Source organism: Colletotrichum truncatum (genome assembly GCF_014235925.2).
Source record: "Colletotrichum truncatum strain CMES1059 chromosome Unknown Contig_0006, whole genome shotgun sequence".
NCBI classification, from domain to species: Eukaryota; Fungi; Ascomycota; class Sordariomycetes; order Glomerellales; family Glomerellaceae; genus Colletotrichum; species Colletotrichum truncatum.
The window spans coordinates 2,411,167-2,432,907 of record NW_027222403.1 but is presented as its reverse complement, the minus strand read 5'-3'; the positions used below and the strand labels follow the sequence as shown (position 1 = coordinate 2,432,907).

The 21,741-nt window shown below is 51.5% G+C and overlaps 3 protein-coding genes across 3 annotated transcripts; all 3 read right to left on the bottom strand.

Annotated features, from left to right (window-relative positions):
• Positions 1-633: 633 nt before the first annotated feature.
• CTRU02_209948 (regulator of secondary metabolism (methyltransferase domain-containing protein)) lies at positions 634-1,923 on the bottom strand (the record flags this gene model as incomplete). The annotated part of the gene is made up of 6 exons (XM_036720764.1): positions 634-667; positions 754-1,311; positions 1,375-1,449; positions 1,518-1,660; positions 1,718-1,808; positions 1,901-1,923. The coding sequence occupies 6 exons, from the start codon at positions 1,921-1,923 to the stop codon at positions 634-636; spliced, it is 924 nt and encodes a 307-aa protein (XP_036587604.1).
• Positions 1,924-17,341: 15,418 nt separating this feature from the next.
• On the bottom strand, positions 17,342-18,469 carry CTRU02_209947 (transcription factor tfiia complex subunit; the record flags this gene model as incomplete). The annotated part of the gene is made up of 1 exon (XM_036720762.1): positions 17,342-18,469. One exon carries the CDS (start codon positions 18,467-18,469, stop codon positions 17,342-17,344), a length of 1,128 nt encoding a protein of 375 aa, XP_036587602.1.
• Positions 18,470-19,519: 1,050 nt separating this feature from the next.
• CTRU02_209946 (WD repeat domain-containing protein) lies at positions 19,520-21,384 on the bottom strand (the record flags this gene model as incomplete). Its single annotated transcript, XM_036720761.1, has 2 exons — positions 19,520-19,641; positions 19,701-21,384. The coding sequence occupies 2 exons, from the start codon at positions 21,382-21,384 to the stop codon at positions 19,520-19,522; spliced, it is 1,806 nt and encodes a 601-aa protein (XP_036587601.1).
• Between the last annotated feature and the right edge of the window lie 357 nt (positions 21,385-21,741).

Here is a 21,741-nt window from a genome sequence, read left to right as displayed (position 1 = left end):
AATATATAGACGGGCGGGCCGCGACCGCATCCAGAATCGAGAGGTGCGTAGTCAACATTTGTACCCTAGTAGGCATGGCAAACCGATGAGAGCTCAGATATGGTTGATACAGAAACCGGCCATGAATAATTTCGGCAGGCAGAAGTGACACCACGCCGTAGGTACTGCAACATTCGAGTAGGTGTACCCCCGAGGTCGTTTCTTGACCCCGTTCTAGAAACGAGATTAAGAGAAGCAGGCTGCGTTTTCGTGAGCCCCATCGATAGTAGGGGGTGCCTTGGTGACAGAAGCCCCAGGGCATGAGCCCATCGGCTCGCTCCCGGTTGTATTGGCCCAGAAAAGTCCAGATGTGAGGGCAAGGTGTTAGATAGGTAGAGGTGGTATACGCAGGGGGAAAAAGGAGAAAAAAAAAAATTCAATCGCTATAGTGGTCCCATTGACAGGTGTTGGCTTCGCGAGGTATCCGACGTGGCAGACTTGACCCGGCCATTTTCGGGCCACAATGGACTTGCAACGGAGGGTGACGGCAGGAGAATCGCTAACGAAGTTCAACCGTCACGTTAGCCGCTGAAGCCCCTCATCTACGGTGAGATGATTGGGGCCATCGGCAATCTGGGCTCTCCCCTTTCACAATCATTGGCCGGGTTTCCTCGCCGTCCAAACAAACCTACACACGACAATTAGTCCCAGGACACATGAATCAATAAGTAGTGGCAGTCAGTATGCAACGGAAGTGTGCATGCGGAAACTCACATTCTGCAGTAGGCATGGACGCTCAGCCGGCAAATGTCCCTTTTGAGTGCCTCTACGAGCTCGTCCACATGAGCCTTAGACCAGCCCTCTACTCGAGTGAATGGTGCAAGAGTCATGGCCTCCAAACCATGCGTCAGACCAAGATTGAACCATCGGCCGATGAGAGCTTCGGCTTCGTTAGGGCTCCATGGGCTGACTGGCAATTTGACCATGTTCTCAGTGATGTTGGTGAAACCTGCAGCCCGGAGCTCGGCCCCTGCATCGAATACGTCTATGGGCAGTCCATACGTCCTCATCGCATGGGACAACGTACTGCTCCAGTGAATAAGAGGTGAATCCTGTGCTAAGGTACCATCATCGCTGCGAGGAACCCATTCGATTTCCACTTGCTCAATGTAGCCGCCTGGTTTCAGGTGCCTGAAAGACTTTCTGTAGAGTTCTGGCCAGTCTCTTATGCAGCCGAGCATCATTTGAATGTGGATCATGTCCAACGTCTGCTCTAAAGCTGGCCAGGGCGACTCAACATCAGTGCGCGTGAACTTGACGGTTGCAGGGATCCTGTGAGGGAAGAAAGTAAGCAATTAAATACATCAAGTGCACATTAAGATGTGTAACACATACGCACTGGGTTGGATCATAGCAAGATCCCACCCTTCAACCAGATCGCTAGCATCTTCTGAACGGGCATAGAGCTGACTGTGGGTGGTTGTTAGCTACTGTAAGCCTTGATGAAGCAGTAGGGCAAGGGAAAGTGGGCATCATACTCGGCAACATCAATCGCCCAAATTCCAGTCCCCGTTCCGATATCGAGGACGTGGGCTCCTTTGGGAGGAGGCACTTCGAAGAGCTTTTCATTTCTCGCAAGAACAATGAGTTTATGAAAAATGTCAAGTCTGTCTTGCTCGGCCTAGTCACCTTGTCAACTGGGGAAGCTCTCAAGAGTAAGTCTATCTGCGCAACGTACATCATCGATAGGAAGTAAATATCTGCCTCTTCGGTATCCGCAGTAGCCGCGGCCGTTTTCAGAGTAGTCAGATACGACTTCCTGAGTCCCACTGTTACAAGCGCAAATAAAAATCCCGAGTCAGTGTCGCATGTCAACGAGAAGGGCAGTCAGAGGAGCCGGCACCCAAGACGGGCTTCGTACCTTTGTTGAGACATGGCTACCATGTGTATGGAGACCAGGTTTCGAGTGGGCAGCAGTGGTGCGAAGGCGTCGTGTTGTGTTCAGTAGAACAGGCTGCAACTCATTTGCGACTAGAAGGCGCTAGTACATGAACGATGTGGCAACACTATACGCGGCCTGGCAGATTAGCAATGGTTGACCGAGAGGTTAAAGATAACTTCAGAAGGAAACCTAATGTATAATGCAAGGCTGGTAACTCTGAAACATAAAGAAAGCTGACTTCGGTTTTCGCTTTGAAGAATTGGAAATGAGACAGCGGACAATTTAAAGTGTGCGTGCAGTAGTGAGTCTTGGAGAGAAATGAAACGAGGATACGATTGTAACGCAGACAAGGAAAGGTAGCTGCAAGTCGATGGAAGCACACACGCACGCACACGCACACACAGAGTAAAGAGACACGCACACAGCCAAGCTGAATGTCATCTAGGGAGTAAGGCCGCCAACAAGACTGTCTTTTTATGGGGAACGTGACCCAAACAAGGTCTGATTTGAGTGAGGGTACCGAGAAAGACAGAAGGAGGGAGTAATCCACGGCAGATGTAACAGTTAAGCGGAGGAAAGGGGCCCAGGAGGATGTAAGCAGCAAGTCTGATTCCTACTTTAGAGGAATATGGGCAACTCGACTAGTTCTTGTATGTCCAGAGGACCAGTGCACTGGCACCAGTCTCTCTTACTCACTCACATAAAGAGATACACGCCAACAACAGTACACGATACTGACGGCCAAAAAGGGAAGAAAATTGACCGCTGCCAACACCGACGCCACCACCACCACCACTACCACAGTAACAACAAAACACACAACTCACCATGGTGCAGTTGCACTTGCGCTTGCACCGACGACCGTTGGCACACGCAGACACGGGTGGGCGAGCGGGCGCGTGCGTAAACACTAGTCCATCGCTCTGCTTTTGCTTGTCCAGGGCCCTGTTCGTTGTAGGTCAAAGTTGATGGCATAGCACGACAACTCAAGGCCCAGCCAACAAGTCGGTTAAGAGCGATGCGGCCAGAGAAAAGAAGCTGCAGCACGCTTCACACCCTTTGAGATGAGAAGAAGGGTGAGCATGACATGGGTTCAGGTGTGGTCACTCCAAAGCCAGGGCAGAGACGAGGGCCGCTTGCTGGGCCTTGACAGCAGCGTATCAGTACATGTACCTGCATGCCAATGGCCGCAGTAACGGCCAACAACAAAGCAGGAGGAAGAGAAGCTGCGGAAGGATGGTGCAAAATGCAAGTCTGCGTTGGTGTGTTTGTCACCATCAGGTGCAGGATCATCTGAACAGGATGGGGCTCAAGGTTGGTACTGGAAGATCATGGTGCAAAACGACAAAATGAAAGCACACAATTGACGTACCGGGTTAGGCCACCTGGTAACCTTCACTTTGTCCGGCCGGGGTAGATTCGTTTGGTGCCGTACAAAGAGGTGAGGAAGTGATACAGACGAGGCCCGGTGTTGCGGTAATCGGCCTTTTTTTTTTTTTTTGGTTGTCGTGTTGAAGCCTTGGAGACTTAGCCAAAGACGATGGTTTGGAAGACGACGAGCAGCGTCGCAAGAGATAAAAACCGTTGGCCAGGCAGGTTTAAGCTGCTGTGGGTTGGGCTGGGCTGGGATTGTAGTTTCTAAGGCGACTTTGTTGAAATATCTTGGCGTACAATGTGTAAAAGAATTCCGAAGTAAAGCTGGGTTTAGGTGCTCAAAATGGACGAAGAAACCGGGATCTCCAATAGAGTTGACCTTGCGACAAAAAGATACCAAAATAGGTGTGAACCAGATGGGAAAAGAAGGGCAGGTCAAAATTGCGGTCAAGGTTGGGGTCGCGTTCGCGTTTGAGGTCTCGAGGGTCTCGAGGTTGAGGTAGACGCAAGGTGATGTGATTGAGAGTTGCAAGGCAAAACGAAAAGAGAGAGAGGTAAAAGGGACCCCGCAGGCGGTTTGGGTCGGTCGGGTTCGTTTCGGCGGCGGGCGGGAGCGGGAGGAACAGCGATCTGGGCGGGATGGGATGTAGGGAGTAATAAAGGAAGAAAGTATCCAGACCAAGGTTTGCGGTTTGAAGGTAGGCCAGCCGTCAGCCGTGTGAGCTAGAAGAGATAGCTCACACCACAGCCTAGTAGTACTAGGTAGAGCCCTAGTAAAGTAAAGCCAGGAGTTCCTAGTCTCGGGCTCAGCACTACCGTACCGTACCTAGCAGCTGAGGTAACTGTAGGGTCTGTGAACTACCTACTAAGGTAAAGACGGGTATGGACTGGTCGCTGTGCTGCAACGTTGGAAAGGGGGTTAAGTGAATGAACCCTGACCGCAATCAACAAAAGCTGATGCAAGTGAACAGCAAGCAAGCACGTCCCCGTCTGTCCACAGCATACGCGAGCAAGCTTCCCCTATGTTGGTGCGAAGAGATGGAGAATATGAAGGTGTAATACAGGCGCCGTCGAGTCCGCCGGTATCAATAAGCGGAAGAAGCAAGTATCCGCATCCGCGAAGGAAAGACGGCAAAGTGCGGTCAGCGTAGGTAAGGGGAGAGAGGCAGGCAGTTGAGAAGAATTCGAATATTCTTCCGATCAGTGGAACAGAAAGGCGATGCCGTTATGATTGGTCTTTGTCTTTGTCTTCTTATCTTGTCTTTTCGGCCTTTCTTTCCTTTCGGTCTTTGTCGTTGTAGTGGGTGGGTAGTATTTCGTCGTAGTCGTAGTATTCAGTGCTCTTGTTGCAAAGAAGAATAAAGTAGCCTTACGGATGGGTTTGCTTAATCTCCCGTCCTTTCAAGATGTGCTTGCGTCGCTAGGTCTCTCTGGTCTCTCCGCCTCCTGTGGTTCGGGGGATTTCCCACTGTTAAGTAGAATTAGTGGGCTTGTTCATTCTCGTCTCCAACTTCGATCCAATGTATTTTCCCTGTTCCCTGCCGGCGCTGCGGTTGCCAATTCCATCAGGTCCATCACGGCCCTGGGGGGTGGCTTTGGGGGGGGGGGGGGGGGGGGGGGGGGGGCAAGTGTCAGTGCCAGTGACAGTACCTGTCTGTGCCTATGCCTGTGCCTGGTGTCTGTGGCCCCTGTGGGTGTCAATGTGATGGATGGAGCTTTGGAGATGGCGGGCCTACTCAAATGTGCAAAATCTCGCACTCACTCGACCGTGCAGGGCAGCGTCGCCAAAATGTCCAAGTACCATTCTTGCCCCCTCGTCTAGCCCTGTCCGTCTTGCCGCTGTTGGTCTGGTCCCATCTTGTCTCCAGGTCCACAGGTTGTTGTACATCTTTTTTTTTTCCTTCCCTTTTTTTTTTTCTCTCTTTGCTTTTGCTGCCTCCTGCTATATCATCATGATAACAACCCGGTCCAGACAATGGGCATAGGCAAGGTATGGGACATTATGAAGGCATTATTTTTTCTTTTTCTTTTTTACTTACCTCGCTAATAATATCAAAACCCGGGCTCATGCGGCAGGCATGACAGATTCGTTTGACGAGAGGGTGCTGAGAGGTACGGACAGGCAGGTGAATAGACAGGTTGGTATAGGTAAGGTATGGACGGATACCTTCTGTAATATTGGGCGGGTGGAGGTTGAGGAGGGAAAAAGTCGACTAGAGAGGGGACATGGGGTTGAATCCACCAACAGGATCAGAAAAAGGGGCGTAGTGTAATTCAATTCGTTCGTTGGACCTGAGACTGGGGGGTCCTGGGTGCTTGGGAACGGGGGACGGCGGTACAGGTACGACGGGTACGGGACAGAAACAGGACATGACAGACCCCGCGGTGAACAACTGCTGCTAGGGAAAGCCCAAGAGTGTCAAGGTATGACGACGGCAACATGCGAGAGAAATACTGGGAACCCGTTTCTCGGGGCGTCGATTTTTATTTAGCAATGGAAGATTGGGTGCATTCTCCCATGTTCCATCCAATCACGCCCCCCTCGTCCCTTGCCCCTCCACGCTCTGCCCCCTCGTCTGCTCTTGCCATCACATCCCACCTTGCCCTCTCTTTTACTTGACCGCTTCATGCATCGTTGAGTTCCTCCATTCCCAACTGTGTTCTTTCCCTGTTCAAGCGCTAAAAACTACGCAGGCACGTACGTCGAGTAAGTGTCTTAGTAGGTAACAGGAAGGACTAAGTGGCCCCTCTCTTGCCTTAGTAGTACACCCTCAGTGAACTTACCTCACTTGATTATTTGCATCGTCCTTGCCTGGATCGCTTTAGTGCCCGGCACCCGGCGCCACTGGAAGGAATGTCTCACATCATCCATTGGACGCCTGAACCCAACTTCCTTTCTTCAGTCTCTCTCTCTCTCTCTCCCTCCGTATCCTAAAACGAAGAAGTAGCAGGTAGGTGTCTGAAGTAATAAGAGCAAAACAAAAATAATACCAACCCTGGCCTGCGAGTTGGGTTGTTGATGGCTATTTTTGAGAATGACGCTTATTATAAAAGGCAAGAGGCATACATACATGCATGCATACATACACAATGTAGTATAATACATAGACTAGGACTGGCTGACACATACTTCATACCCACGCACAGGTCTATCCATCCACTCCTCAACTTGGTTCACTCATTTCCTTTGATGCGTCCAGACTCCAGCCTCCCCATCCAAGAGCCCGGGTGCCATGAACTGCATAGCCATGCAGGCCACCACACTACACCGCGCTACTGTACGTCTACCAGTAGGGTAGGGTTAGTGGAGCGGATCAGGGGAGGGTACCCGCCCGCAGATTTCAGATTCCCACCCTTCATGTTTCCGTCACCTCCTGGGCTGGTTGGCCAGACGTAGGGCGAGACACCAGGCATGGATGGCATGGTTGGGGCCTCACCTCCCCTCGCTCACACTGTCGTGTACAGAGCTTCTTGCATACGTGCCTGGCTTGCTATTCCATGTCTTGCACCTAGCCCCAAGAGAGGCCTTTCAAGACTGTCTCCGTTTCAGGGCTTCTCCCTTCTGAACCGGGAAAACCAGTCCACTGAGTGCGTATTATCAGATACACATGTGCCTGCCCAAGAGCAATATGATTTGATATTCCCCAACATGGCATATCTGGTTTTTTTGCTCTAGAAACAAACAAAAACCCTCTCTCCCCATGGCCTACTGCGTAGCATCGGTACCATGCGACTATCTATGTTAAGCCATCCTCCCCCCTCCCCTCCCCTTCTCGTCAAAGGATCCCAGAGATAGGGCACCAACAGCAGGCAAGCAGGCAAGCAGGCAAGCACTGCATTTTGACCCACATGATGTTCTCTGTCCAGCCTTTACAACGGACTCGAAATCTATGGGATAAGACGCATGTCGACGGTTTTTAGTGTCCGTCTAGCCTGTCTTTCGCCTCCCTGGCAAAGTCCCAGAAATCTGTGGCTAGAAGCTGCCAGGAGCCCTGGCAAACCTGCAGGCCTGCAAGCACCTTGTTCGACCGTCTCTTCCTCCCCGGCCACCTCTTTCTTCTTCTCCTTCTTCTTCTTTTTCCTTTTTTCTTTTTCTTTTTCCTCATTGCCAGAAGTCCTTTCAGTAGATCCCTTGTAAAGACGTCTGAAGTCTTCTCCCAGGGGTCCCTTGTATCTCTTCCCGCGCCTCCATACCAATCGTGCGTTCCTCCGTCCCACCCTGGCCCGGTGAAACACCAAGGAACTCGAAAAGCTGCCCAGTGTCGCGGCATGGCACGGGGACAGGTGGAGGTGAAGTGCAGATTGAGGGGCTTGTTACCCGTAACGAGCCTTGTCCATGGCTGCTGAACACCCCAGAAAGCTGAAGCTCATTCGCATGCTCACACACTCACTCATATCAGGCTGTGTTTCTTACGCAAAGAGTCGTACCTTAGCCCATCTTGAACGGACTGTTGGTGGGGACTCGGTCCTGCTTCTACACGTAGACGCTGGAAAAGTGGGAAACACGACCTCTTTCATGTCACCACTTCACTTCAACCCAGAGAAACGCTTACCCAAGTCCTCTTATCCACTACATCTACTGTCAAAGAGGAACCTAAAGTCACTTCCAATGCCGGACTTAAGACTAGATAGAAACGGAAGCTCCTTTCCTTCAGATGGTTGAGCGCAGTATCCTTTGCACGCTCTCTCTTTCTTGCACATCTCTCATCGCATGCCTTTTCGGAGGAAAATGTCGCCCTGTTTTGATGCATTTGTGTTTATGATGTACCAACCCACCTAGTATTTAGCCTCAACTTGGTTGTGTTTTATTTTTATTCTCAATAATATGTCGACATCAAATGTGCACAAGTAATTATTCTGGCTCGCATCCCAGCTAATTGCTGCCGGTTTCGTCGGTTTGGGCAACTCTAGACGTTGGCACTTTCCGGCCTGAAGTCGCAATAGCGCGGCAAGTGTTCTTTCCCTTAGTGACCTCGTAAGGCGCGCATCACACCTTCCACCTTCCTCGATCGGTAACGGCTTCCAAGCCCAGCCAACTTCTCGTCATGTCTCATTCAAACAGGCGCGCGCTAGAATGTCACCGATCTCATTTTGTCATTGCCGCCCTCCTTGATCGTCCTTGCCTCCAGAGTACTTGGTGCAGTAGCATTCTCCACAACCAATTGGCAATGGAAGCTGTCTACCAAGAATTCAGCAAGTCATATCTCACTCCTTCTGACACAACTCTGCCAGATGCGTCACATCCCCAATCACCCCACACCGAGCATCAGACTCTACCGGAATGCTTTACTTGGTCATTTACCAACACTGACATTCCGACTACCTACCAGTGTTGCTATAGGTTCGAGACATCTTCCTTCACCGGATGCACCTCTTAGACACGCTGTCACACCGCACACTCTCGGTCTCTCCAGCCTTGACTTCTTTTTTTCATTTTTCTGTTCCTGAACACAGGACAAGCTACGGCATGAGCCTGCCACACCCCGCACCTGGAATCCTTCCAATCCATGTTGGGGTGTGTTTAAAAAAAACCAAAAAAAAAAAAAAAAAAAAAAAAAAAAAAACCACGGCACTAACGCTCACCGCACCCTGCTGTCACCGTCATCGCCATCCATGCGGTATCACAAATTCCCGTCCTTACATAACAAATGGGCCTCAACTCCTTTTCTCCAAACACTGCGCGTCACTGGGATGGGCCCTTTCGACATGTAGTCCCAGCATCGGGTTCCAAGGGTGAGGAATGTTTCTCTCTTCTCCTCCCAGTTCCCTGTCAATCATCCCACAGATACCACATCATACCCATCCACACACCAACACTGGCTTATTCTCGTGGTTGTGCCTGGCTTGAATTTGTACCGCGACTGGCTGGTTGGGCTAAGTGATAACGTTACCTTGCTTTGATGCAACTAACTGGAGTTCCAGAACACTGACCTAAAATCCCAATCTCTTTTCATCCATCACTCCTGCACAAGTGACTTGACCATGCAGCACTGGCGCATAGTACTAGCCATGTTGTGACGATTGGCGGCTCGGTGACTTAGCCCAATCGAGTGCAACGTTGACAGCGAAACAAAATGAACCGCATCCAGTCGAATTCCTATTCCGCGGTACCAATTCCCCGACCCAGCAAACTACACTGATCTTATGTCGGCCTCGTCTAGCGTCGAAAGCCTACTGGCCGATGTTCACAACCCCTGTGCTTCGTTTCTCGGGGAAGGTGTTGAAACCTTTCCGTGAGAAAAAAGCATGTGGTTGGAAGATCAAAGAGCAGAAAACGACTCATATTTTCGGAAGTCTCTATCCATAGAAAAACAGCCAAATACAGATACACATACACCTCTACACCTTGCGGGGTCAAAGAGACTGACTGAAAAAGAAAAGTAACAGTCCAGGGCTGCACTCATGCTCTGCCTCCGCCACGATATTTTAGACGTTACTGTCGTCGGCGATGGGACCCCCGAGTCCGTCACCCAGGACTGGAATCTATGTCCCAATCCGTCTATTGAAAACCCCTTCACTTTCCAAGCAGTATCCAGCACCAGCCACCCCAAGACGTTCCGGCTAAGTCACCTGGCTTTGCCAACTGCCAAGATACATACACACGCCCATGTTGATTAGTGCCATCTTATTCTGTACTACAAAGAACACGACGGCTGCCTGCAAACGCTAGCGAAGCCTACTGCACCTCACACTATATACAATCATACGCCGTCAGATAAGGTACATTGCCTTGCACAGTATGTACCGTTCCTTCCATGCAGGGGAACGCCAAAGCTTCCAGCTTCTCGGAACTCCCACTCTTCCCTACTGCCCCACGACTCGAGCATCAAGGTTCCTGGAACGCCGAGCATGCTGCATGGGCTGCAAAATCATCCGGAACCGAACCCTGTTGTCCCGACGAATGCAATCAATGTGTCTTGAGACTTATTGTACAGTGCTTCAACGCGTCCTTGCGTAAGAAAAGATAATTAGTGATTAACAAACAGTAATCCACCAAGACAGTTGAGGTATGCAACGGAGATTCCCGTCAATCTGTTGCGAGCGGGTGAGTCCTCCCTAAAATGGTATCGAGCCTGGAGGCTGGTGTGTTCCTCGCGATTTCCGTACGAGGGCAACAGCGCTGGGTCAGCCGGCATACTATTCCTTCGCGGACAATGTTACCCACCCACAGGAGTATACACACTATGGTTCAGGTGCCCCCTCGAATCCTGGAGGCACACTGTTGGGAGAAGAGACCAGAGCTCACGGCACCAGGTTTTGATCCCAAGAGCCTGGGTGCAATGCATCGCATCATGCAGCCAGCTGGGCTTTGCAGCATGGCAGCTCTCCTGCAGCGACAAGCGAGGCTCGCCCCATCTTCGACTAACACGCCACCAACGTCTCTCTGGCGCCCATGGCAGAGATCATGCCCGTGCGAAAAGCTATCGGGACAGGCTTCGGTCGAAACCATCGGTCAGGGATATGTCAGCCGCTGCTACCCTTGTCTTGTCTGCACAAACACAGAGGGGCAAGGCCCAATGGCGGCGGGGAGGGAGAGACACCATCTGAAGTCAAGGTACCAGCTGGCTGGAATCGATCGGCGGGAGCGGTAACATTTCCACGAAAGAGGAAGCGTTTGAGCGGCTAATACTCACCATCACATCTGTTCCGTTCACCCTGGCTGGTTGCCGGCCTCCCTTGTGTGCCTTGGGTGTTGCCAAGGAGCAGGCACCCCCTGTGCGTAGGCCAACACGAGGCTGCAACGATTGAAATTGAGCTCGCGATCCTTTCCAGCATGGTATCGTTCGACCGAGGCAATGGGTGGCCTTTGTCTAGTTGTTTGTCGGGTGATTGGCCATTGCTGGAGACAATTCCACGCATTTGCCGCTTCTGGTCGGCTCCGCATACAAAAACAACCCAGGGTCCGTGGTGGTGTCTGAGGCTGACGTCGGGGTTAGATGAGTTGGCAGCGGTGATGACACTCTTCGACCCTTGACCCCTGGGCCTTCGGACCCGACAATCTGGTTCAGGCGCTACCGGACCTAGGAATTCGAACCAGCCAACGACCCCCAGACACCGCCACTAGCCCGTCACCTGAGTCACCTACCTAGGCGTAAAGAAAGATGAGTAGAGCGATGTGGGCCTCGGGACAGATGTGGTCCTAAGGCATCATAGACGACGCGTATCAAGTAATCCCGAACACCACCTCCTATCTTGTTCCCCTTGTTGTGTCCCAGCTCACTGGGCAAATGGACCCTTGCTTAAAATATGACGCCAGCACACCTCCTGTTCGCTTCCATAGCCGTATTGCGGCACGGCGGAACCGACACCAGAGCAATGGGACAGCCAAGATGAGCGCTCTGGCTCAAGTTCAAGTCCCGAATGGCAAACACTGGACAGCATAGACGGCGCCAAACTTAAATCGAAACATGGTTGGCGAGGACGAGCTTTGGCTGTGGCCGTAGCTTTTGCACTGGTTGTAGCTGGGCCCGGGAAGAACCTCTGTCGAGGACACGGGCAGTCGATATTGCTCCAGTCGTCTTTATTTCCCCGCAACCCGACTCAATGTCACTCAATATCAAGGACCATAATATTCCAGTCGCGTTTTCAAGGCTACTCGGACCTACAGCAATCCGAGGCTACCGTGAGCACCAACGGCCGAATCCTGCTGTAGTGGATGCAGATGGTGCTCACATGATGAGGTTTCGGTACATTCTCTCCCAACAGTGAAACGGAACACCAGGGGTCTCTAATTGAACCCAAGAAGCACACAGCAGTCTCACGGCCCAGGCTGTCGCTAGCCCACCGTTGTTGGTTACATCGTCCGAGAGACCGGGCATTCATGTTAATGCGCGGCTTACAGCCCTTTAAGTGTGGACTTGGCAGACCCCTTGTCATCACAGTGAGTTTGATCGGCGGAAATCACACATCACTATTTGTTGCTGAAATTGCTCCCAGTTTGCTAGCATCTTTGGTTGGGTCCCGAAGCATGATAATACGAAGCAGGGAATTTAAAAATCCTCAACCAGCCTCCAGGAACACCTTCACCACCAACAGAGATATGTTGCTCACGGACACTACCAGAATGGCATAGGCCATACTAAAAGGAAAACTAAACATGGTCCAACACCGTGCTCTTCGTCTCACTGACCCAGTATGCGTTAGATTGAACGCTCTTGTTCCACAGCGAACCTCTAAAGGTGTTAAACAGGTTATGATTAAGCAGCATATTATGGAAGTTAAAGACGATTTCTTTGATGATGTTGTTAAACCATGGTTGTGTTTCCGGGCCGTTTTTATTTTTTGTTTTTATAGAAATACACTCTCTCAAGGGTAGCTTCCCCCAGACTCTGATGATTAAACTTCGACGTTGCATTTCAGACACAGCGTTTTGGTTGGGCCCGTTTTGGAATACAGGCAGAGCTTCCGCCACAAGTTTGGTTTAGGGGGCGGTCAGCCTGGGGATCACTAACATAGTGGTCGCTGAGTTATGTGGTGCCGATCGCAATTGCATCAAATGTTCATTTCACTCGAGCGCCAACATCGGCTGACAGAATTCACGCCACTGCAACTGTATAAGAACTACCGAGTCCATTCAAGACCATGCACCACCGACCCCGGACCCCGGCTCGATTAACACTCAATGTGGTGCGAACCCCATCGAGTACCAGTCGCGGAATATTCTGAGATACGATTGCCATCTGCAGGCAATTCTGAATTACGCATATATTTGGTGTGTGGCCAGCGGACGAAGCAAAGCGGCACAACTTGATCATCCGTAATACGACCAAGTGCGGGAATCTCGGTTTTCAAGCCCACAGTTGATTGCGTCAATTACACTGTTTCCTTTTCGAGCAATCTATGGCCGACACAATGAGCAGGCGAAGAGCAAAATCTCCGAGCAAAGCTGACCAACAGGGCGCAGCATCCTGGACGCAATCCTGCAATAGCGGTTCCAAACTCTCGGGTCTGATTTCATATGCTTGGACAACTGGTCATCCAATGTTGCGCTGACAAGCAGTTGTAATGTGTGCCTACCCCGACTGGCTAACCATGGCCTGCCCCTGCCACGGTTCACTAGACAGCTACGCGTCCGATGAATCTCGAGTCAACCTTTCTCGTCGGTCATACACCTTTGACTCGGGTGCCGTGCCCCAAGACCTTGCCGTATTGGTACTTCTTGGTCCGGTAGGCACCAGGGACCTGTGCGACCTTCGATGTTGATCCTCACCATCGGCCTTGGCCATCGTTGAGGGATAAAGCAATACTTTGCGTTGGGGTACCGTCCATTTCAAGCGGTTCATGCTGTTGCTGAACAGTCGCTATTTTTATTTCTTCCGTTCTCACCAACGAGACAAGAGAATTTACACAAGGCTTTTTCTGACAAAGGTGATATCAACACAGGTAGAGCTGCCTGTGTTGGTCGTAGGCGCTGACACATTCTGGTGTGCACCTGAGGGTTGGGTGCTGGTGGACCACGGTGGTGTCATGCGACGGGCGTTTCGCCGCCGCCATGCTGCCAAGGTCGAAATCTAAATCGTTAATCACAAAGAAGTGCGTTTAAGCGCCTTAACCACAGCGGGTTTCCACATTCGGGGCAAGTTGGCAAGACCAGATGGACAACTTGACGGTGTGATTCATGATCCAAGCAGGCGTCTCGCCCGTCCCAGGGAGAGTGTGGGAGGGGATCATCCATGACATGGTTTTTCCCGTCGAGCCCTGCCCTGTCCCATCGTGGTTCTGCTGCAGCGCACGCGCATCTGGGCCCCTCAACGGGCCGTACCTGTGCTTATGTATGTTTGTACGAGGACTGACCCGGAGGCTGGAGTCAACAACTTACGCCAGTCACGTTTTGTGGGAAAGGCCACTATAACATTACTTACTGGGGCCTATTTTAGCGTGGCACTCAATCGATACATGTTACAACGTCCTTTTTATCCCCCCCCCCCCCACCCTCTTCTTCATCTCCTTCGTCTTGAGTTTTTTCTGACTTTTATCACCTTGTCACTGTTCATAAGCAACCGAGCAGGAATATGGGGGTGCGGAATTGAAGTCAGTGGGCCGCTCAGCTCACAGAAGGGCGAAACGGGGTCGTGAAGGGGGTATCCCATGGGCCATGACAGGTCCTAGATGAAGCGTTCCTCAAACGGCGATACAATTAAAATGAAACCCTGTTTTCGCGGAAAGGCGGCCCTGGTGCGACGATTTCCTTGCCCTTCTGCACAATTACCCGCTGCGGGCTGTCTTCGAAAGCGACGAGGGCCCCCAACACACCAAATAAAGCACGCGGTTGGTTTAGGGAATCAAGTGGGTGCTTGACGATGCTCATCAGATGTACAGACCAGCCCCTTCACAAGGCCCTCTGGAAGAGGAGCTCGCAATCCGAACATGCCAACCTCTTCTCACTTTTCTCTCTCCGGTGTTTGCTCGGTACCGATGCCCGAACCTCATCGGAGACCAGCCTCGGCTTCTTAGCATTGTAGAGTAGTACTTCCTAGCAATTTTTTTGTGTAGCCCGTACACAACATGCAACGTCGGCACTTGGTCGGTTCTCCACCGTTGTCGGAATGAGGCCGAGATAGAGGCGAGCTTCTTTTGCTCCTTTTCTTCCTTTTCTGGCAGATATGTACGTACGCTCTTTCCCGAGCCGAGCGAGGGGTTGTCAGACGTCGGCCGCCTTTCGTTCGGGCTTCAATTCCGCAACATCAGCGGCAGCCAGATTGCGGGCAGACAAACGATCTGTCTGCCCACAATCTGGCTGCCCGCCGACTAATTTCTTGGGCCCGGTTAAAGGGCAAGCGAGGCGAGTAGTGCGCGTAATCGTTTTTCGGTAATGTTTTTCAAGTTGTACGGATTTGCCGTGTTCGATTGTGATGTGGCACTGACAGAGCAATTGTGCGGGTCGTGACCGGCGGCGTCTGTCGCCGATGATTTCTTGGAAGTCTTCCGTGAAGCACATCTTGGTTCTTGCACTTGCCCTGGTAGCAGTTTACTGTAGACTGTATATCTGAATATATTACTGAAGCCGTCCAGGCAGATTTGAGACAGTCTTCTGAGCCACAACCACGGCGATGCATAGTCCGCGGAGAAAGAGGGGGGTGGGGAGTTGACCCAGATCCTGGGGTAGAGAACCACTTGGTCGTTCGGCCGACGACGCCCGAGTTTGATGATGTTGTAATTGTGCGAATAAACCCAAGTAGCAACCCGTAACGCTGGGCTCTGCAGGTTGTGAGTGCTCTGTTTAGGCCGCCTTATTCACCACCAGTTCCGCATACAATATCACATACAAGTTCACTTCTGCTGCTGTTGAAATGAACGTCGTGGCTGCTTGCCGTGCTGTCACGTCGATGTTGCCAATCTTTCTCAACGGCGGCCAGGTCTTCGTCCCTCCTTTATGGGATATCTCGAGCTCACTGGTTCTGTTTTGTGCTTGTGAATAAACCGAGCGGCTGGCCTACGGTATGAGTACGTCTCATGTTATGTTACACGGTTGGGCTTGACATGAATTACATGTACCTGCTGTGGCAGGGGCTACATGGGTGGTAGAAATATCAAGTCCTACATCTAGTAGCAAAACACACGTTGTGTAACCCCTATCGTCGTCAATAGCTAGAAGGCAAATAGTAGGTCGTCTATCCGAAGCGGGTTCTTAAAGGCCGAGTAATGGTGTAGAGCATATTGAGAGGACAAGCTCGTCCCAAGGAGCGTCTAAGGTACTGTTACTGCTGTGTGGAAATGTCTGTGTGGAAGACATTCGAACGCAGACCAACTTCTAAACATAGAGTGAGAAATGGGTCGAAAACAGGACGAGAACAAGCACTGTATCTATCAGTGGAGTTGAAATGGGAGTCGATGTCACTAGGTGGCGAGGGAGAGAAGTGGATAAAAGTCCCCCTCTATTTCATATCCTGTACTAGCATACCAGACTATAATGACAAAAGCGACACAAGAGGCAAACTGACTGGATAGGTTTGTCTATGCTTCAGCCTCGGCCCTGAAGCTTTAACACCAGCTCTTACTAGGGATGCCATTGCATAGGAAGTATCGCTCGAGTTAGCCATGGGTTTGCATCGTGTTTCGATATTGGAGATGCCGGAAACAGCTGGTATCGCGACTGTCAAAGAGGGTTTGGCCAGCTATGCTTTACATGGGACAAGGTAAGGAGGCATGTTCATAAGCTGATTCGATTAAAAGAATCGATAGTGTTCATGCCTTTGCTCCTTGTTCTTCTTAAGACCACGCATGCAGGTAATAGCGTGCGCATAACGTGAGGCTGCGTGATGAAGGCAACGAGTTGTGATTAGACATGGTCGTGGATCAGAGTCGTCATCGTAAGCAGCATCATACATAGCCAACAGGTCAATACATCAGCTTGTAGATACGGGCAATGAGAACATCAGATCGACGGTCACAAAGAGTATACAGAGGGAATTTGTGGCAGTAGGTTCTATTCTAGAGTTCACCTACGGTGCTGTTATACACTTTCTTTTTTATTTTCGGTCATGTTGTAAGAGGAGGCCTGCATTCCATAGGAAAGCCCCCTGCCTAATGCGCACGAAGAAACCTCTGACATTGCCCTTGCCCTTGCTCACCTTTACCCTGAGCGGAGGGCCAAACTGCCAAACTGCATTGCTTATTCTTTCCCCATCAAAATTTGTTTATCACGCTCTTCTCCTATTGCTCTCGCCGCCAATACTGATAACCCCATGTTCACAGAATCCCCCTGCCATATGCGGAAAATGGCAAGCGAAAACCGATATGAATTGACGAGACCCGTCTTGGTACGGTAGGGGATAGAAACCCGGTCGTGAAATCCAACTTTCTTCTTCATCGGTTAGCATCGAATAAGTACCACGTCGTGGATGAAGTGCGCAAGCAATTGTCGCAAAAAAAATAGAACCGATCGACTGAAAAACTTGATGGCAAAGAGCTCTGGATGAGTGATTCCTTTCTCACTCTGTGCCAGTCTATAGAATCATAAGTTCTTAGTTCGGGTTTTGATGCACCCGAAAGAAGATTGTTGTCATTGTCCCACGATTAAGGACATGGCCGTTGGGGGTGTCGCCTTTACCACTCGTACTCTCCAGTGGCCTTGTGGAAAACGTATTCCTTGCCGTTGACAGTGAGAACGCCATCCTTCAGGATGCACTTCCACTTGTTCTTGACGCGCTGAACCTTGTCGTACATGCAGAGCATGATGTGGCCTAAGCCCTCGTCATCGACTTCATCCTCATCCTTGTCCTCATCAGGATCGTCAAGATCCGAGTTGATAGCGTCATCGTCCAGTTCATCATCGTCATAGCCGTCGTAAGGGGCAACACCGTGTTCCTTGCCCTTGGAACGCGAGTTCGCAGCAGCCTTGTGTTTTGTCGCTTCCTTCAGAGGCAGCATCAGTCCGCCGCCTTCCATGCTCTTCGCGTTGGCAGCAATTCGCGCGTGGATCATGCGATCGATGTCGACGCGGCCGAGCTCGCGCTGGGTGCCGTCCGCATTGCGCTGGAGCAAAACACCCTCGAAGTCGAAGTCGTCGTCGATGGCGCCGTCAGTCTGCGAGGGGTTTAAGCCAGGTTGGCCATTGCTCGTAGGCCGTTGTTGTTGGCCTGGCTGCTGGGGTTGGCTGGGTCGGTACTGTTGCTGTACAGGCTGGCCAGGCATCTGCGGGAGGGGAGGCTGGCCAGCAGGCCTGTTGGTGGCAGAGGACTGAATCGCGTTGATGGAGCCTGCGCCCTTCTCGCCGAACTGGCCACGGACATGCTGCGCAGCGCGAATGGCAGCAAGATTGGCGCCTTGAGCATCTGTTTGAGAGGGAGGTAAGGCGACATTCTGCAATCCAGGCTCGGGCTTGATGTAGGGCTCTTCCTTAACAGCAAGGTTCCTGGCCTGATCAGCTGGGGCGACAGGAAGCGGCAGGCCGGGCAAAGGCGGTTGAGGACTCAATTGAGCCTGGGAGTAGGGGGCAGCTTGAGGTGGGGGAACTGCAGTTGTCGGAGGGGGGGCGGCAGGAGGAGCGGCTTCAGGCTTGGGGTCCCATGGGAAGCTTGCCACTTCGAGCTGCGACAACTTCTCCTGCCAGCCTTTCTTGAGTTCCTCTAGGACGTTCTCATCAACTCCTCCCTCCTCGAAGTCGACACGCGATGAGTTAATCACCTCGTCGATAATCTGAGAATAGACATTTCCAACTGCGTTGTTGGACATGATGACGGTCGTGGGTGGGTTTCACTGCTAGATTCTTGTCGGCTAGTAGAGTAAAGTGGTAGGTGTATCACGTTGATCAAGTAACCGTGACGTCGCACCTGACCAAGAGCAAGTCTCCTTGCAGTTATTGATTTCTCGATATTTTGATCGTTGTCGCAGCTGCTTAAGCGTCCAGGTGGCTGGTTGCGCTTGCCTGATTAATGAAGGTCGCTCAATTAATTGTTGATGAGCGTACGTCTGCCTAATCCACCACTCTCGTTGCCCAAGATGGCACACGTACGTAGAAATTGGTAACTGCAAGGCTTGAGTTTGTTTCTATGTAGAATCCTCTCGCTGGTATCGTCAAGATCTGGTGGTGCCAGGGTGTCTTGTTGGGGGCCCTGTTTTTCGCTGGTGATGTGTATGGGTCAAGGTTGCCTTTGTTCGGTCGATTTCCTTTCGACATCGAAGCAGCAGTCGTGCTAGGCATTAGTCAGCGCAGGCGGCAGCCGCAGCGGAAGGCTGAGTTGATCACCCGGGACCCATATAAGCGATAAGGTGATAAGATGGCAGACGCCCTGCATGAATTTCGAGAATGCGGGGGAGGAGGGTCCTTCTCAACCCCTGCCATCACTTTTACAGGGCCTAAAGAATTGAAGCCGTCACAATATACTTAGTATTCTCAAGTTTGCAGTTATTTTAAAACCCGATATTTTCTCATTTATTGCAAGCGGCTTCTTGTTACTTAGCTTATGCCGTAATCTGTTACAAAAGTACGCATTTGTAAACCTGTACAATACGTTCCCTAAAACACAAAAATGACAATCCCTTCCCGCGCCAAACAGCAGTCGGCAGTATCGTCTGCCGTTATTCATGACCAAGCAATTTCATATCCCATCGTGGAGAAGCTCTTTCGTGCCACGTAGAGTCGGATGCAGCAAAACCCTAACTCCTCGCTGAAGTTGAACCCCAACCGCTAGGAACCCATGACCGACAAATGCCAGAATGAGATATACCTACATTTGTTGATGTCGTTGGACCGACATTCGCCAGGCTTGGACGGTAAGACATTTACCGGATGGTCATCTGCTTGACCATGTCTGCTTTGGCCGAAGAGCTGCTGCCGCCGACACCGGCACTAGCTCCCGCCTTTTTCTCGAACACCTTCCAGAATTTCAGACTCTCGTCGGCAGCTACATTGCAAACGTCAGTATACGTCACTGTCAGATATAGAATATTGTGTACTACTCACCTGCAGTAGCAAGCATCTGTCCGTCAGGGCTGAGGCAACTGTGGAGGACCCTGCTCTCGTGTGCAGGAATCTCGACGTTACGAACCAACGTCGGGTAGCTCCAAATGCTGAGCGAGTTGTCAGGGAATCCACTAGAGCTGACAATTTCACGGTAGTGAGGGCTCCACCGGAGACTGGTAACCTGCGAGCCAGTATCAATGCTGTTGACGCGAGCGCCCGACGTAGAGTTCCAAAAATGGATGTGGCGGTCATACGAGCCACCACCCGTGGCCAGAAGGTTCATGTTCCAGGGGCACCAGGCGAGAGCCTTGACGGCGGCCTTGTGGTTGGTCTTGGTAAATTTGGGAACAGAAAGAGAACGAGCATCCCAGATAGAGACGAGGTTGTCGTTGCCGCCAGTGGCGAGCTGGGCACCGTCGGATCGCCACTCGAGGCCACAGACCTCGGATGTGTGCGAGACGAGTTCTGCCACCTTGTGCTCAGCGATACGGACATCGTGGTTGAAAACAAGTCCACTGCGTGCACCAGTGGAGAGAAGGTGCTTGTTCCAGCCCATCACACCGATGCGGGTGTCGTGGCCGAACATGCTGCGAACTTTCTGGCCCTCGGCAACGTCCCAGATCTGTACCTCACCGGTACCAAGGCCAACGCCGACATAGGCACCATCGCCAGACCACTTTACACTGCTAACGTAAGTGTCAGGACTCGTTTCAAGGAGACAGCTAACGCTTCCCTCATCAGCAGACCAGACATAGACATTTCGCTCAAGGCCAATGGCGACCTGATTGCCAGAACTCCAGTCAAGAAGGTTGAGGTAGTAGTCGTCGATCAGACCAGGGGCGTCCAGAACACGCTCAGGAGCAGTTGCGACGCGGCGACGGAACTGAGCAGAAGTGGCAGTTGCGGGCTTGAGGGGACGGTTGTACTGCTGGCGGAGATCAATTGGCTTGGAGGACTCAGGGGGCGCAGGCTTAAACTCAAGAATGCGAGTGTTGAGGCTGACACCGCAAGCATTGGCAAGGGAATCTTGATAGGCGACGGTATTGGGCGAAGGACGCGAGTAGGTTGCAGGCTCCTCCTCGTCAATGTTGAGGCCCTCAAGGGCAGCAATGGCGTCGTCTGTGGCCGACGACAGAACATTCGAGGCCTCGCTAGTGCCACTCTTGGATCGCTTGTCAGACATATCGAGCTTGCCGCTGCCAACGTTAGCGATGGCGGAGCTGGCGCCCCGGTTGGGAATAAAACGGTCTGCGCCATAGCTGGCGGTCGTCTTGGCAGTCTTTTGTCTCAGGGAGCCCTTCTTGACCTTGGAGCTGGAAGGGGTCTTGGTGCCAGTACCAGTTAAAGTGAAATCGGACACTCCGAGCTCCAGAGCTCTGCGAGGGGTAGAGACGCCTCTGGCAATATTGGACTTAGGAGAGTCGCGGTGTGATGACTTATTGGTGGTCGATCTCGCAAGGTGTGCTGTGAGGTTGCCGCTATACGTGGACTTGCCAGATGCCCGGTATGTGTCATTGCAAGACTGCTTCTCAGGAGTAAAGGGGGAGGAGTTCAGATTCGCCGACACTGAGGTGGTAGAGTGCTGACGAGGAGAGGGAGTAAGGGGCATCCGACCGCCAGCGGTCCTGGAAGAGAAGAGCCCCTTATGGGACTTGATGGGGGTCGATACTGAAGCGGTGGCCATAATGGGTTCTGAAAGTGGGGTATCGTATTAGAGATTTGTCTCTCTCTCCAACGAAATGCGTTGGAAGGAAGAACGTTGAATCAAGAGCTCTGAAAAGTCGAACGAGCTCCAAGGAATCTAGCAATAGGTTCCTGAAGTTCTGTTTGGGCTGGTATTCTGCTTCGTTGTTTTATTCAAAGTTGGAAGGTGCCGTCGTAAGAACTACTCGGAGTATGGAGGCGATTAATTGGCTGCAGGCAGCACTGAGATCTAATAGACCTAATGATTCTTGGAAAGAGCCTGAGAGTTAGGAGGTTCACCAAGCTCAGAGGCTTAGCAAAAGCGATTTTTTTTTTCAGGGTTTTTTTGAGATCGAGA